This window comes from Amia ocellicauda, chromosome 1 (genome assembly GCF_036373705.1).
Source record: "Amia ocellicauda isolate fAmiCal2 chromosome 1, fAmiCal2.hap1, whole genome shotgun sequence".
In the NCBI taxonomy this organism is placed as follows: Eukaryota; Metazoa; Chordata; class Actinopteri; order Amiiformes; family Amiidae; genus Amia; species Amia ocellicauda.
Genome location: NC_089850.1, coordinates 14,844,709 through 14,861,803, shown reverse-complemented (window position 1 = coordinate 14,861,803; position 17,095 = coordinate 14,844,709). Strand labels below are relative to the sequence as shown.

Genomic DNA, 17,095 nt, shown 5'->3' with positions numbered 1-17,095 from the left:
TGTAGTGCAGTTTAATTTCTGTACTCGTACTGCTTAACTATCAACCTTGTCTGTTCTGTTGGATTGAATTAATTAGTAATTATAATATATATGTATATATAAATCAGATCTCTTTGCTCTCTATGAATATAGTGTAGTTTGAGTACCTAAAGTATTCTGACTCCTTAATGTGGATTTTAAACCTAATAACAGTGGAAGTGAAGTGCTATCGTAATTATAGCAGTCTAGTGCTTTCAGTAAAACCTAATCAATAAACTGCGCATTTGTGTTTTCCGGGGGGTTTTCAGAGTGGACTGTGCAAATAAACAATCCTGGGAATGGTGTTTACAGGGCCACTAGAAGCAGATAAAATGTCAGGCTTGCTGTAAAAGTCCTGCCTTAAAATAGAAACAAGTGAGACTGGAAACAATGAATTCTGCCAAGGAAGGAAGTTGTTAAACTGGAGGCTTATCTCAGAAAGGCAATCGTCATTCAAGGTGTAACTGGTCACACAGGGTTTTTCAGCTGCTCGGTGCCCACAGTTAGAGTACAGTAACAGAGTATTTGAAAACATGTGTAACAAAATGAGAGATACCTGTTTTATTTGTATTTATTGATTGATTTTAGTGATACCAGGTACCACTTTTTAACTAGGATGCTTTTAAGTAACCCTAAAACAATATAAACCTGTGATAAGCCTGTAGTTTTCAACTTTCCCAAATGGTGTTAGGTAGGACTTGTGCCAAGATGTCCCATTCCAGTCCAGTTGTCACCAAGTGTGTGAGCTGTATTCTAATATTTTTCTCATAACACTACATGGGGAATTTTAATATCTCTCAGTATGACGTGCAAGGGGCAATTTGCAAAAGTAAAATGACGCTCATGTAAATGGCGCTACAGCCTTCGCGTCCTTCCTTGCGTATGTTGGCTACATGGTATTATTTGGTAAAATGCCAGCTATTCACTTGAGAGTGAACGTGTTACTCACACAGGAAATAAAATGCCCGAAACACCAGTTCCGCTCCGTCACTATCTCTGTATGCATTCAGTACTCTCGATATGATCAATTGTGGTCTAAATATTATTAGGCAGAAGCTCTTTTGGTAAAACCTGAAAACCACATGAAATCATTTTAGTATTCTAATTGTAGTTGCTTTTTAGGGTCTGTGTTTGTCTGTTTTCTATTCACGGTTTGATTTCCATTCATTATAGAGACGTTTAATAATAATTATAATGATGTGGGCACATTCAAACGTAATGAGAGTCGTGCTTTTCACTTTGCCAAACCTGGATGTTCGCCGGTAAGCTGCAAAGGTCTGAGCTGAAATACCCAGATGCTAAACAGCAGCAGTTTGTCAGCCAATTACCATGTGCAGGGCTTAGTTTGTGTTTACATTTTAAAGGGTATGAGAGCTAAATCAAATAGGCTTTGTACCATTAATCAGCAATGCTCAAACAGGTCCACATCACTGAGTCACTGAGGTCACTGGCGGTGTCTGTGTGTCTGTGTACACAACCCAGATTGTTTCCCTGTGGTGCGTAGGGCTGATTCGAGTGTGCTGACACACCACACGCAATAGTCTCACATCACAGCATTGCTTAGGAGCCAGAGTGTTGCAGTTGAACAACTTGATCCTAATGATATATATTCCAACTCTAGGTTCTGCTGGCCTAGTTGGGATACTCCATAGTCACACGCAAACCTGTTTCATTTTCACCTGCAGTGCTGTGCTTGATGTCGAACAGTGTTCAACAGCTGACCTAACCCTGTATTTTCTTATATTCCCTTTTAAAATGACGAGCAGATGCACAGACAAAAATAAAAGAAACCGCAAGAAACAGGCCAGGAGAGTTTGAATTTATGATTGTTGCTGGAAGCTCACTTTGTCATCTTAACCTTATTACTGGACTAGTTTTCCTAGTGGGGTTACTAAATATAGGTGTTTCTTCACAGCTGAAAAGAACCTTACAAGGTCAAACCTGGAAGAAAGAATTTTCCCCAGCAGCAGAAGTCTTTGGAAATCGGAAGTTTATTGTGTTCTTTACTTCATGAATCCATCTTGAATGTAATTTTACAGTGTGTACTAATGTTTATATAAACAGTTATGAGGGGAGAACATCTTCCAGCAGCGAATCACCAAAGGAGAAAGATGATAATGATAATGATGATGATTTTGATATAATTTTCTTGAAGATTTTTTTTTTTTTGTAGTGTGGACTATTTACACAGCCTCACACCCACAGGAGTTAAAAGCATTTGGCACATGAACACGCTAATTTAAAGATTTGATAATTTTGCTTGAGGCGGCCTCTTATAGCCTTCCAAATGGACAGTAAATGAACCTGAATAAAACAAGTCTAATCCATCCCCACTGCTACTTTCAGCCTTTTCATATCTTATGTAAAGGCATCGTGGATTTCAGTAATTTCTTTTTTTTTTTCATGCTTTAATAGTAGGCCTCACACACGGATTGCAGTATTAATCAGAAAAAAGCACTGCAGGCCTCTCTCATGTCGTAAATTGTGAGACAAAGGCTGCTGTTGATTTTCACTAATTAAAACCTTTGATCTGGGCCCTATCCCTGTGAATTACAAACCAGCTGTGCTTGTTAACTGCAGGCTGCTTCTAAATGAATGAAACTTGAACATATTAATTTGCTGAATCACACCTGGGGCTTGTGTCTGAGTGTCTGGCAAACAGGGAACGGCTAAAGTTCCTGCTGTAAAAATACGTTCTGATCCGAATTTGGTCCTTCCACTTCTCTTTTTGATTTGGACCATGCAATTAAACAGCGGTCTCATTCTGCTTTAGAATAGGGGAGACATTCTGGGGTGTTACATCATCAAATCAATAGGGCCGTGCAGCCATTATGCAGGGATGCAGTTTGCTGCAGTCAGTGGATGAAGATTAACTATTCGTCTGTGAAGGAATTATAGAGCAGGAAGGTGGCATGTATTTTTAGGGGGTGTTTAATTCTTAGCCATGTCTTCCATGAGCTTTCCTTTTTGGAAAATATCTGAAAGCACCAATATCTTTCAATATCCAAGGTCAAACGTTTGGAAAAAAAACTCTCAAATGTTCAAGCTTAAATTGAAATGCATGGTTTGTTTTTCTGTTTCCAATCGACCTTGTTGCATTAGAGGGCATTGGATTTTAAATGACTTGAAGGAGAGTGTGCGGTATCTTTAGCTTGGTACTGAAACCTTAGTGAAGAGGCTGTACTGGGACTGGCTGGTCTCAAGTCGTATGTCCTGTGTATTCAGTTAAGACCCAAATAAAAGACATGCCAATACATCACCCAGTGTAGCATGAAGTACTATAACATTACCCCTTTTCTGTCTCGTCTGATTGATACGTTTGCCTCCAGAACTATGTCTAACACCCCACAATTAGAGAAGAACATCTCTCTGAAGCCATGCCCAAATACAAGTTTTAAAAAAGCTATTTTGTGAGCACAAGATCATTTTGTTTCAGGATCTCAATATTACCATTCTGTTATCTCGTCATCAGGTGATAACACTCGATATCTGTGTATTACAAGCCACCATCTTGAGATCTCGAGATAGCAAGTTTGAAATCTTGAACTCCTGGGATAAATGATCTCCCGATATTGAGATAACTGCCTCCCAAAACATTTTTGGTGTGATGTCACCGGGAGAGACAGTCAGAGTCATTTATTTTGTGCATTTGTTAATTGTGTACTTGCCTAGTTGGTAATAATAAAGGAGATCGCCTAGCTCCCCTCTTCTCCACGCTGTAAAATATTTGCTCTGGCTGTGATGACGGATGTAGTTTGGGGGGTTTATTCTCTCCGGGGATGACAGCAGCTCCAGTTCAGCAAGTAGTGCCTGTCCAAGTGTTCTGCTCATCGCAGCCTCCATAGCACATTCCTGGACCATCTTCCATTGTCCTTTGTTACCTGTCTCCTGGCTCCTTCTTAAAGATACTTCTACCTTATCATTAAGAAAACGGGGGGCATTGTTTTTACAAAATTCTAGTTAGATTGGCATGTTATAGCTTCTAAAAATAATTGGCTAAAATATATAGTTTTTCCATTTTCACATAATATTTAATTAATGTGGACAGCAAACAAATCAGTCCTGGATTATTATTATTATTATTATTATTATTATTATTATTATTATTATTATTATTATTATTATTATTACTCCCTTCTTTTGTTTTTTGCAGATAGGTTTTTCTAATGTGGTGCATGACTTACTTGGCAATTACAGCTCTTGACAGGGCTGTCACAGTATAGTGAGTAATACAGTTCCCAAAACCTGGACTGAGCTTTGGTTCCCAGTGGAGTGACAGCAGATCTCCTTCTCTTCTACATGTTCTGTCTTCTCCCTGAAAACTGGTTGACACAAATTATTTCCATATACATGCCCCGGAGTAATCAAGTGACATGTTATATTAAATAGGGCAGCTAGTGAGACTGTGCTGGCTTAATTAAATGTGGCATGCTATTTGATTTCCGAGTATTAGTTAGGGGCAGGTGCTGGTATGTTTGCAGTTTCTTCCGTGCCGGTGGAAATATTCCATAAGGAAAAGAGGAGAGTCTTAGGTCATTGTTTGTTTTGATTTCCCAAACTGTTGTGTAAGTGGATTTGTCCTAGTTCAAATGCTGAAGCTATTGTTGAGGTGCAAGTCTCATCTTCTGCTTGCAGTCAGTCTCATGTGTTTTCCAGTATAGTGATGATGCCATCTTGTGGCAGTGGGAGATATTACACAACTGTATTTGTGTCATTACTTGTACTGCTGTGATTGTGAGGAAAACTCAGACTTGAGCCTCTGAGTAGTATAATGTTACAACTGTTTATTATATTTAATTGTACGATATTAGTCTTTTTTTCTGACATTGTATGGACTACACACTTCATGAATAAAGACAAAATATATGAATGCCTCAATCTGTTTTTATTTCCTTTCAGGTCAAACTTCCTTTCCCTGTCGATCAAATCACAGATCTTCCACGGAATGACTTCCAAATGATGATTAAAATGCACAAACTAACCTCAGAGCAACTAGAGTTTATTCACGATGTGCGGCGAAGGAGCAAGAACCGCATTGCCGCGCAGCGCTGTCGCAAACGGAAACTGGACTGCATTCAGAACCTGGAGTGTGAGATTCGCAAACTGGTACGCATGACAACACACACACAGGCATACACATTTATAAATGCATATATAAAGTAGAACATATATCTCAGTCTCCACCCACAAAGTGAGCATTAGTTCTCGCAGTTGCTGTAGCACTGATTTCTCTCTCTCCTGAGTTGGTTTCAGGCCCAGGACTGCTTTCTGAACGTCTGAGACGGTCTGAAATGACATCCTGAACTTCCAGTTTTGTCACAGTTTATGAAAGCTTCCGTGGTGGGCTGTCGAGATGGAAGGAGATCCTACACAGTTACAGCTGATCTTTAGCCAGAGAACTCCGCAGCGAGCGTCTTATTTAGGTCAACAGTGCAGCATTTCTAAGCGTCAGGTCTAACCGACGCCGAGCTGTGAAAGCCACCCATCTCCCCCACAGCGCGCCCACGGGTTTCCTTCCACGGCAGCGGCGGGGGCGAGGCCTGCGTGGGGATGCAAGATGTTTCCGTGACAGGACACAACTGTGGAAGCCTTGCCTCGGCCTTCGATATTTGGCATTATTGATGCAGAAACACCACTAAAAATTACCTTATTTTTTCATATATTTCCACACATTTAGTTTTGATGCAGTTTTGTTCATCTATATCTTTATCCGCCTGTGTATATATCTATCTGTATCTTTTTGTATATAATATGATTTTATTAACAATTTCAATCAATCTTGTTTCTTAGGTTTTAGTTTATTGATGGAGCCCCTGCAGTTTGGATTGACTTTCATTTCCACAGAGTTTGATTTTCCTGTGTTTAAGAGTATGCCGTACTTCTGCTCACTAATGGGCAAGAAGAATCTTCAGAATCCTCCAAATAAGTGATCAGTTAGTTGATGATTAGTAGGAATCGTGCAAACCCTTAATCTTCTGTGGTTAAAACCTGTCACGGCTCATATTCAGATACCTAATAAAAGGTCTGTGATTATCTTGTCATTAATGAATCTGTCGGCGGCTCCCGTCGGAGTAAGGCGTCGGTGCCGTTCGTTTGTCCTGCCCATGTTCTCTAACTCTTGCCTCTCTCTTCAACCGGCAGGTCTGCGAGAAGGAGAAACTGCTGACCGAGAGGAACCAGCTGAAGGCCTGCATGGGGGAACTGTGGGAGAACTTCTCCTGTCTGTCCCAGGAGGTGTGCCGGGATGTTCAGCTCAGCCCAGAGCAGATCCAGTCCCTGCACAGGTACTGTCCTGTCCTCCGGCCTGTGGATCAAGCTGCCACTGCCGCCTCCAACACCACCACCAGCATCAACCTCACCTCCTCCTCTTCCTCCTCCTCCTCCTCCGCCACGCCAGCTGGGACGGAACAAAACTTCAAGTCTCTGTGTGCCGGGGAAAGCATGCAGTGCTGCACTGACCCCGGCGCGGCTCAGCTGGGAGCGCAGTGGGTGCCGGGCAATGGGGCCCAAAGCTTAGCAGGGGTCACGATAGGAGAGCACGACCCTAGCACTTATCTTGAGGCAGGGGCCCCGTTTGAACAGTGCAACCAGACAGTCACGGTGGATTTTTGCCAGGAAATGACTGATAAATGTACAACTGACGAACAGCCCAGAAAAGACTGTACCCAGTAATGATGGGCTTTCCTTTTTCTTTTATTCTTTTTTGTAACGCCTCTTCCTAGGGGGTGTTGGGTTGGTCAGCTTCTGCCAGTGTTCTTTAGAACTATTTGTTGTTGTTGTGGTTGTTGTTTTTTTTTTCTTACAAGAAAAAGGTTGACACTACAGTTGTCTTAACAGCAGCAATACTGTTCTCCAGGTATTCTATTCTAACCATAACAAATGGGAATTATAACTCTCATAATGGTGCTATTCCTTGCTCCAGCAGGGATCTCAACAGTAGGAATGCTGTTTTTATGTATTAAAGTTCATTCACAACAAGGATGGGCAGACAACATCTCAGATTTTAAACCTCTATGGACCTAACAGCAGCTCTGTTTTGTTCTCTCTCTTTCTCTCTCCCTCTCCCTCTCCCTCCCTCTCTCTCTCTCTCTCAGTGGCCCTTGTCACGGCAATTCAAACTCAGGAATTCTTCTGAATGTTCAATATTTGTTCATAAAATATAAGACAGTTTCTGTGCATTGAGAGGTTTTTACAGCAGCTAGACTGTATGCGTTCATATGCAAAAATTTCTTCTGCATCGCTCATTTTTAGCTTTTCTATACTGGAACCCTTAATGTGTATTGTACAGAAGTTTGTATTTGAAACATTCCTCTTCTGCCTTTTACAGCGTTAAAGGAAGAAAGAATGAAAGAAATGGGTTTGATTAGCAGTTACATAGCTAGGTCCCCACACATCAGCAATATCATTCTCTGTACTTTTTTATTATATATATTTAAAAGCTTGTTTGGCAGAAGGTTTGATGTATATATTTGTGGCACTGTCATGGAGTACCATTTGAGCATGGTGACTTTGGTCATAACAAAAAATAAAGTGAAAATTGTACAGTAAAGATTACTGTAAAGATTACAGTAAAGTTTCATACACACTGCAATTACATCATGCACCTTCTGCAGGAGGATACTGTTCCTGTCATTTCTTAGCTGTTTCCTGTCCTTAGCAATTTTCTTCATATGGTAAACTATTCCCCAACTCAGGTTATCAGCCTTGTTAAACATATAATGGCCTCTTGCATGTTAATTGGGTGTTAAAACAAGAAGACTTAACCACTTAACCAGGAAACAGGTCTAAGTAAGGTGTATTATTAACCAGTGGTCACAAGCAGGGGGAATATCGTGAGGATCGGGTGACACCTCTATAAATGTGAAATCAGTTCTCTGCTTGTGTAGGGGTTTTGTTTCAAAGGTGTTTTTTTTTTTTAGATAATCAGTATTTTAAAAAAATATAAATATGTGGTGAGATTTCAGATCTCTCATCTTTGTGAAATTTTTCAGTGTTATTTTGTTTGTATCTTTTCCATTTTCACTAAACAGTGGAAATCATTGGAAGCTATAGGATGAAACGAAAAAATTCAAGATATGCTATTTTGAAAACTTGCTTTCCCCTATAATGTTATTTTCTTCCTGTTTACTTTTGTATTTCATGTCAATATATTTGGCACTTTTTTTTTTTTTTTTTTTTTTTTAGTTTTGTTTATTTGTTTACAAAATGCACCAAGCACTCGCAACGCAAGTTAGCACTTCATAAAGGGTGTATTGTCGCTACAAACCCTAGACAATTTGAAAATAAAGCACTTAATTTGGCACTTAATATAATATTGAATTTTCTTATTGTTATGATTAATAAGAACTAAAATCTATCTGAATTTATTGTGCTTTATCTTTCTGTAAAATAAACTGGAAACTAATTTGGGAATATTTTAAAAGCATTGGACATTTCCAGTATAAGAAAAAGTTAGATTAAAAAAAAAAAAACGTTTTGAAGGCAGGAAGCAAATAAGTTGAGTGTAATTGGATAGTGTATCATTTATCAATGATTTAGGTAGATTATCCTTTAAAAAGGACACATTGCCATGAAATGGTCATAAACTGAACACCTGCCCTAAATGTAAAGTTTGTTGAGAACATGCATTTCTATCATGTGGAATGATGTATTATTGTTACCAGTATCACATTTGTAACACGATTTCATCCATTTTTTAGACTACATTGAAAATATTTAACCTACTTATGTGTTAGTTCACAGATTTTCAATGAATTCATTGTCAGCGCAGTGATATTTGATCATATTCTCATCTTAATGTTTAAAATTTAAAACAAAAATAGAAGTACACAGTGTTAGCAGGGCACTAATTTCTCCCTGTTTTCTAAAAGTTATTAAATTCAAAAGCAGAATTATAGCAAGAAATATGTTTTTTGTTCTTGTTATAGTTTTCACTTAAACATAGCTTTGGGAAATGAGCTGGAATTGTTGGAAACGTTCAGTCCTGTAAAACCTGTGTGGCCAGATTGTAGCTAAATACATTTTTCAGAACTAAGAGCCATAAAATGTTATTTAAAAAAACAAAAAACAAAAACAAAGCTTTATACCTATAGTTTGATTATAAAAAGATAAATCTGGTTTAAAGATTTGAAAAATAATGATGATTATATATAAATACATGACCTATATATATCTATATATGGATATACATATATATATATAGAAAGATAGATAAATGAATGTCATCCAGATTATGGTGGTATTGAAGAACAACGTGTCACCCTTTTACATAATTCTGCAAAAAAAATAGAAAAAAAAAAGAAACTGAAAGACTCCATTCTGTTTTAAAAAAACAAATCTCAATTGTTGATGTTGACCTCATTCCAACGGTTGTTGAACCACAATAACTCCTATTTTTTACTGCAGCTATAACGTATGTGAATCTGGCAGTGGTAAACACCAGATGACACTGGTTAAGTTTCCGCAAAAAGGAAATGTGAACTTTTCTGAACCACTGCTCATATAGGTTGTGTCTTCGTAATATTCTGGATTTGAAGCTAATTACAGTTATTGTTATAATTCTGTATGATTGTTAGTTTTTTTTTTTTTTTTTTTTTTTTCGGTTGATGTTGCGCATATGCTATCGCTATACTGTTGCAATTAAAAAAAATGTTATCAGGTAATAAAAGGGAGACTAGAAATGAAAGGGTGAGTTAAATGGCAGTACACATATATGCAGGTCATCCCTATCATTTTGCTTTTTCTTAGTTATTCTTCAGATAATATGGAAAGCATTTTAGACATAACCTACTGGTAGAAAAGCACACGTTGAGAACTATCTACCTTTTACATGACCATGATTTTCAGAAGACTTTGAAGGTCCCTGCATAGAAAATTATAAGCTATACGTTGTTGTTTTTTTTTATTTTGTTATTATTCTGTTCTTACTGTTGTTGTTATTGGGATAGGATTGCATAGCACTTTCCATATTGTATCTGGTCTTTCTCAATATACTTTCCACTGCTGTGATTCTCTGAAATCGCACCCAGAGAAATGGAGAGCTGGTGGAAGAGTGGTAGCATGTGGGCTGAAATCATCTCAAAGTAGATCATCCTTTTCCCATTTCACAGCGACTCCTTTCTGTCCTTTAGCAGCCTGGCAGACAAACTGTTTAGAACTGGATTGTTATTTATCACTGCTATCAGGTAGAGCTCAAGAGTATTCTACTGTTTGTAGCACGGTGGCACAATCTGATGTCTACGCAACTGGGAAAAGAAAGGGTTGATTCACTGGTCCTAAGACCTACTGGTTTCCCTTAATATTAAGCTTGTGCTGTCACCTCAATCATATATAGATGCGGCTGGTTTTATAGCCAGTATTAATCTGTGTAGTGCAGATGCTCTTGTATATTGTCTCAGGGTGCCATAAGTATAAGATTTTTCTTCATCCATGCATGGTTCTGGAACAGTTCTTTTGTACTTCCTCTAGTAGGTCATCTCATTTTCACACATAGGCTGCCCCAACCCTCAAATTGCATAATCAAAACTGATTTCTTACCCGAAATAAAAGCTGCGAAATTAGATTTGCACAAATAGAAGAAATCCCAATAAGGGCTACATCAACACTGCAAAATGAGCCTGGAAGACTGGGTCTAATTTATAGAACAGCAGACAGACTTCTCCATATCTTCTAAGAACCAAATAACATCTCAGAGTGGCGCGGTGATCCAATAATTTATTGTCTATGCTGCATACGATGGGCTGATTTCGAGATTTTCCAGTCTTGTTTTATAATGTAAAGGTTTGAGTTGAAAAGCCAGTTTTACTGATTTACAGACATGATGTTATTGTTTGCTAGATTTGAGTGTCCTGTTATCCTGTGCTGCTTATCCCAATCATTTTAACACTGGTTTTCTAGAGACAGTACTGTTTCATAGTGAATACAACGTGAATACAAAATTTGCTAAACTTTATAATCACTGGTATCCTCACCAAATACAAAGTCTGAGATTCATTTAAAGGAACAAAAAAAAGCTAAACATACAAACGCCACACAAAATGTTTACAAAATGTGTTAGATTCTTGTTTTGAGGAATTTGCCATGTACATAAAATTGCCAGAACTTATTGATAGTCTCATATGTTAAATGACAAAGCCCGGTACTTACTATGCGTTTGAGAGCTCGTCTGTACATCAGACAGTTTGTTTCAGAATGATATGGATACAAGTGCACCTCCAATTTCTGCCTTACAATTTCCAGAGGCCATATTCACACCAGAGTGAAGTGAGTGTATGCAGGGGTCCACACCCCCTTCCCCAAGTCAACAGTATGGACTTTCTCACACTTATCTACCTGTAAAATCCTTCATACCTCTCATAACTGGTCAATGACTGTATCAACAAACTGCATCAGGTGTTTTTCTACATGCTTTTTACACAGATTCTATGGGATAATTGTATTAGTAGATTTGGTGCATCATTTTTTAATGTACTGGTTCTTAAGCTTGTAGTCTCCAGGTTTTATTTGTTTCAGTTTTTTCCTGTTTGATTTTTTTTATTTTTTTTTTTATATATAGGATTGTGTTTTTGTGTTAATATCGTCAATTTGAGATAGCTGTTATTTGCTTATTCTGTTACTAAGAATTTTTACCTTTTTATTTTAAAATGCTACATGACCCTAATGAATTTAATGACCTCCTTTACCCATTGTAAATACAGTATTGTGCAAAAAAAAAAAAAAAATCCCCTTTTCATTCATTTGAATTGCTAGTGTTATAAAATTACTGATTTCTTTTGTCTAGACACCATTTCTGTTAATGAAATAAAGAACATATCATGTATAATATGTTTGTTTCTAGATTTGTTTTCATAGTCTCTGTTGTGCCCGGCACCAGCACAATTGAGTGTTTGCCATTGATTTTCAAAAATTCCTGGAATTACATAGGTTACCATCTATTAACAAAAAAACAAATAGGCATTTTATAGGTCTTATATAAAGACTCCTGAAGCTGGTAAAGGAAACTGTATAGAGTCATTCAGTGTCTAATAAACACCTGAGACACATTAAATGTTGGCACATATTTGCACATTAGCTGGATGGCAACAAAGTCCACTTTGACACCCAGGACACTTGTTATGGTGTTAAATGATCAGTGTACCACACAATTTCAAAGAAGATACTGTAGTTACTGTAGATATTTCAGAATATGTACTTTAATTACATCTTCAACTGAATTATGGGTAACTAATCCATGCACAGCTGTTCAAGTTACACATACTATATACTTTAGAAAGAGAAAATAAATTGTATAAATTGATGTAATTGAATGGACATTCATGTTTTATCATTAAAAAAAATCTATTATTTCAACACTTGAAGGTGTTGTCAGTTACCTCAAAATTTGGAAAATAACATTTCCATGTATTCATATCTAAGTGTTCGGTGTTATAAGAGACATTTATGCATTTCATGAGAGATTTCCCTTTTTCAGTCCTTTTCTGAAGGAAATCAATTTAGCCCTCATAATCATTTGAAGATTAATTAGAACGAAAAAAATCCACCCCATAATAAACGTGCATCTGCTGTATGACTGATCTAAGAGACGTCACATCCAAATGCAGATTGTTTCAAAAGCAAAACAAAAAAAGTTAACATTTCAAAAGCCCTTAAACCTCATTATAAATCTTTGACAATAAACTTTATTACAAATACTGCACATCTTATTACTGTAGTCTTCAGGAATTACCTGCACTGTTCCCAGCCTGTCCCTATCTGTCTCTCAAACTGTTCTTCAATACAGACTCATCACAAATGTTTTCTGAGGTAATAAACTGCAGGCACAAAATCTATTAATATGTCCATTAACAAAAATAAAAACTGTATAGTTTGTCTTTTTGTATTTTTTTTTCTACTTCTAATTCCTTCCTGTGACCAAAAAAAAAAAACTAAAAACAAAGGCATTTTTTACTTGTGTGAAGAGTAGTGATCCCAGCATCTTATATCTGATACCCAAACCCACCCCACCGGCCCCTCAAGGGTAAAAGACTATCAGAAATGCAATCCAAACAACTTTATTACAACAAAGGTAGTCATTTTAAAGTGCATTTAAATAATACTATGTAAGAGAAAAAAAAACTAATTTATAAAAAACAGCCATTATTAGTAGTAAATATGCTTTCCAATTTTTTTTCTCCACAGTACAGCTCTTTCTTTTACTGCCAGCAAAAAGCGAATATGATGTAGTAACTGGAAATGTAAGCAGAGCAAGGTGTTTAAAGGTGCGCTCCAGACGAGACTTCTTTGGCACCTCTAATCTTATGTTATGTCTTTGGATATTACCTCCCCCCCATTTTTCATTTCTTCATGATTGAAGAAAGCTCCAGGATCATACTCTGAAAAATCAAAAAACAAAAGGGAGATTGTTTATTAAATATACATAATAGTTCCTCTTACATTCCCCTTCACATTTACTTCATTTAGTTGAATGTTGTAATATGAAACTTTACATAAAGGAAGTACAAGGGTTTACTGCATATGCTATAAAACTAACATGATAGTATATATTTATACATAGCAGTTATTTTCCCAAGATATGATCTATTGTCCATGATCTAACCTGATAGAACTTTTTCATTTTTCATCTAATTCTGATGACTAATTCACACATGTAGAACTGAATTACTATAATACAAAAAGATATATTTCTCTTTATATTTGTATTCTTAATAATGAAGTGCTGCTCACAAAAACGTAAAATAGACAGAGGATTTTACACTGCATACATTGATATAGTAGTAGTAGTGGTAATGGTAAAGTTATCAGGTATTACTGTTTTCGTTTTACTGACTGACATTTAGGAATTTCTCTCAATAAGTTAGTTATATTTGTCCCTTATATAACGTTCTTGCAAACTTTAAAAGTAAAGGCTTAACTTACAATAAATATTACTGTTTATGTGAGTGCCGTGTTTGAATTATTCCTTTTTTTAGGTTCCAAGAAACATGTTTGGGCTGGTGAATGAAGATCACCTGTATTTTTAACATTTTTGAACATTCAAACAGAAATCTAGCTCCAAAACAATTACCAGACTGCTTAACTGATGTCTAAGTGGCTGTTGTTGTTGCTGCTGTTGTTTTTTTAAGCTTTTACACCATGTATGTCCTATATGATGAGATCAGAAGGTGCTCGTCTTTTGGCTCTACTTGCCATTGACATTCTCCTTCCAGATGGAGGAGGGGTCATTGGGGGGCTTTCTCCGTTCCCCAGGCGTTTGGATTCTGACCCAGAGCCGCTCCTCGAATCTGGACTTGCAGATCGACTGGCTAGTTTGCTCTCAGACACCACCCTGGACATGAAGCTAGCCTTCCTGGTGGAGGGGTAGTGGCCACTGTCTGGAGAGTCGCTGCGGTCCTCGCTGTAGTCTTTGCAGCAGCTCACCCGGCTCTGCTTGCGAAGAGCGTTGCGCACCGCGGCTGGGATTTCCATTTGGCTGGACTGGAATGCAGCCTTAGGAGGGAGGGCGCCAGGCTTTGAGTAGTTGTTGTTTTTGTTATTATGATGGGGTCTACTGGTGGAATCATCGCTGCTGCACGAATGATCGCGGTTTTCGAAAGTGTTGCGCAGCTCCGACCGCTTCTCTGGCCGCTGGGCATGGAGCTCCCCTTGACTCGGCTGTTGATGATTCTGATTGGGCATGTCAGACTGATAGTGGCCCCCAATGTTATGGCTGTGTCTCAGAGCATCGTCATTGGTGTCACCGGGTCCCTGGAACGTCTTAAACCCAGCAGAAGGCATGTAAACGGGAAGGGGGTCCATCTGCCCCTCTGGCAGGATTTTATAGGTCGTCTGAGTCAATGGGAGGATTTTGTGCGGTGAAGAGTTCGATAGGATGCAGACTTGCTGGACCATGGAGTTCTTCTTGGATTTGCACACACTGTCTTCATCCATGCCCTGTTTTCTGTTGCTACCGGACAGGCTCTGTTTGATTTTTTTAACTCCCAAGTGGGAGATTTCAAGGAGGTTCAAGGACAACGAGACGCAGGCGATGCAAAACATAAAGACCATGAAAACAGTTTTTTCAGTCGGCCTGGAAACAAAACAGTCCACGATGTTTGGGCACGGCATCCTTTCGCATTTATACAACGGATCCAACTGAATTCCATACAAGATGTACTGCCCCACCATGAAACCAACTTCCACCACTGACCTGGTTAAGATATGGAAAACATATGTCCGTAATAAAGAGCCCCGCAGTGGAGCCTTGTTGACCTTCTTCTGTTCTTCCAACTTTCTCAGCTCCCTCTCCAGCCTCTTGTGCTCTTCCAGGAGAGGTTCAATTTCCTCCAGTTCAGCCCTCAGATGGGATTTCTTCTTCTGCCTTTCCTTCTCCAGAGCCCTCAGCCGGTAAAGCGCATGCCCCATGTACACCAGAGATGGGGAAGAGACGAAAATGATCTGCAGCACCCAATAGCGGATCAAGGAAATGGGGAAAGCCTTGTCGTAGCAGACTGTCTTGCACCCAGGTTGGTCTGTGTTGCAGATGAACTCGCTTTGCTCGTCATCCCAGACATCTTCAGCTGCTACTCCAAGAACCAGCATGCGGAAAATGAACAGGATGGTGAGCCAGATTTTCCCCACGATAGTAGAGTGAATGTGGACCTCTTCCAAGATACTCCCGAGCAAGTTCCAGTCCCCCATTTTCAGTGCCACATTTCCTTACACTGCAAAAGAATCAGGACAGCCTGTCATGTCAGTAACCAGAAGAAATACATTGTACAATGTTAAAACATATAGATTAATTACGAATGAAAAACATACAAAGTATAATTTAATAGAAACTGTGTGCTGCCTTAGTGATTAAGCATGTTTGTGTTTTCAAGTACTCTGTTTTAGTAGCCTAGGTAAAAAAGTGTCACAGTCTGTCATTTTCAATAGATAAATCAAACTGTACATACATTTAAATATGACCAAGAGACATTCTTACATTTCAAAATGTTGTGTAGATCTCTTTTCCCAGATTATCCCAGAATAAGCAAGTCACCATGATGCACGAAAAGAAAAACAGCATTTTCTGTGTAAAATGTCATGTCACAGTTTAAGCCTTTATTTTACCCACCAAACTCCCAGCAGAGATCTCTGTTCTGCACATCGCTGTACCAAATGCTTCTCATTGCTCCTGGGAAGCAGAATTCAGAATATATAGAAATCAATATTTAGTTGACTGGACAATGCCTCCAAGCAAGATTTACCAGCAATTGTAGCAAAGCGCACCACATAGCTGTTAAAAACAATGCTGCTAGCCCCCGGGCGTAATGCGTACTTATTGGTGCCATCAATAAAACATTATTGAAGGTGTCCAAATTGAGCGTGTTTTCCTTGCATTTCCATGGGCTTTCACTGCAGATTTCATAGCAGACCTCCACAAAAACACGGAACACAGCAAAATATTTACTTTCCAAAACCGGCAGAATTACATAAATATATACAGCCCCTACAGACTTTTGATTAATCTAATGCCTAATCCATACTGCACTGCACAGCCAGACACAGGGATCAATGAGTCATGTCCGATTTCATAGTCAACTGCATGGCGTTCTATTTTAAGGCCGCTCCTTATCGGGCACTCATATGAATGAAACCGCCCCCCAAATACAAACCTGTTTAATACAGAACCTTAGATGTACTTGTCCCCCTCAAATGACTGCAGTGCTTTATGGGTTGTTTGGAAGGCATGTCACCTAACCGAAGATATCAAACACTTAATATCCATCCGTCTCAGAAAACAGGCAGGAGTCAAGTCACCTCTAAATATGTTTACACAATATGGACTCCCGCCTCTAACAGAAATAAAACAATTTCAACATAGAAGTTTTCTATTTTTAAAGATCAGAATCATTTTTAAATATAGGCAACTGGCATACTGGAGTAATATGAAGATATTTTAGAATTACAGAGGAATAAATGCATCATGTTGTACCATTTCTTTTACATTAAAACTCAGAACATACTAGATTTGTTTCCACAAAGTATTAGATACAAAAATCTATTATTCTTGAACTCATCTAACACCTCAATCATCTCCTACCCACTATGAATCATG

General features: G+C 38.3%; 2 protein-coding genes across 2 annotated transcripts in view; one reads left to right on the top strand and one right to left on the bottom strand.

Moving 5' to 3' along the window:
- The window catches only part of bach2b (BACH transcriptional regulator 2b), a 94,834-nt gene extending 82,995 nt beyond the window's left edge, over positions 1-11,839 (top strand). The window contains exons 4-5 of the mRNA XM_066691831.1: positions 4,918-5,124; positions 6,160-11,839. Coding sequence (XP_066547928.1) covers positions 4,918-5,124; positions 6,160-6,690 — 738 coding nt within the window. The 3' untranslated portion in view covers positions 6,691-11,839. The remainder of the gene's footprint in view (positions 1-4,917; positions 5,125-6,159) is intronic.
- A 464-nt stretch (positions 11,840-12,303) lies between these two features.
- Positions 12,304-16,339, bottom strand: gja10b (gap junction protein alpha 10 b). Its single transcript, XM_066691951.1, has 3 exons — positions 15,980-16,339; positions 14,203-15,716; positions 12,304-13,388 (listed from the first exon to the last, which is right to left on the bottom strand). Exons 2-3 carry the CDS (start codon positions 15,691-15,693, stop codon positions 13,350-13,352), a joined length of 1,530 nt encoding a protein of 509 aa, XP_066548048.1. The 5' UTR covers positions 15,694-15,716; positions 15,980-16,339; the 3' UTR covers positions 12,304-13,349.
- Positions 16,340-17,095: the final 756 nt, after the last annotated feature.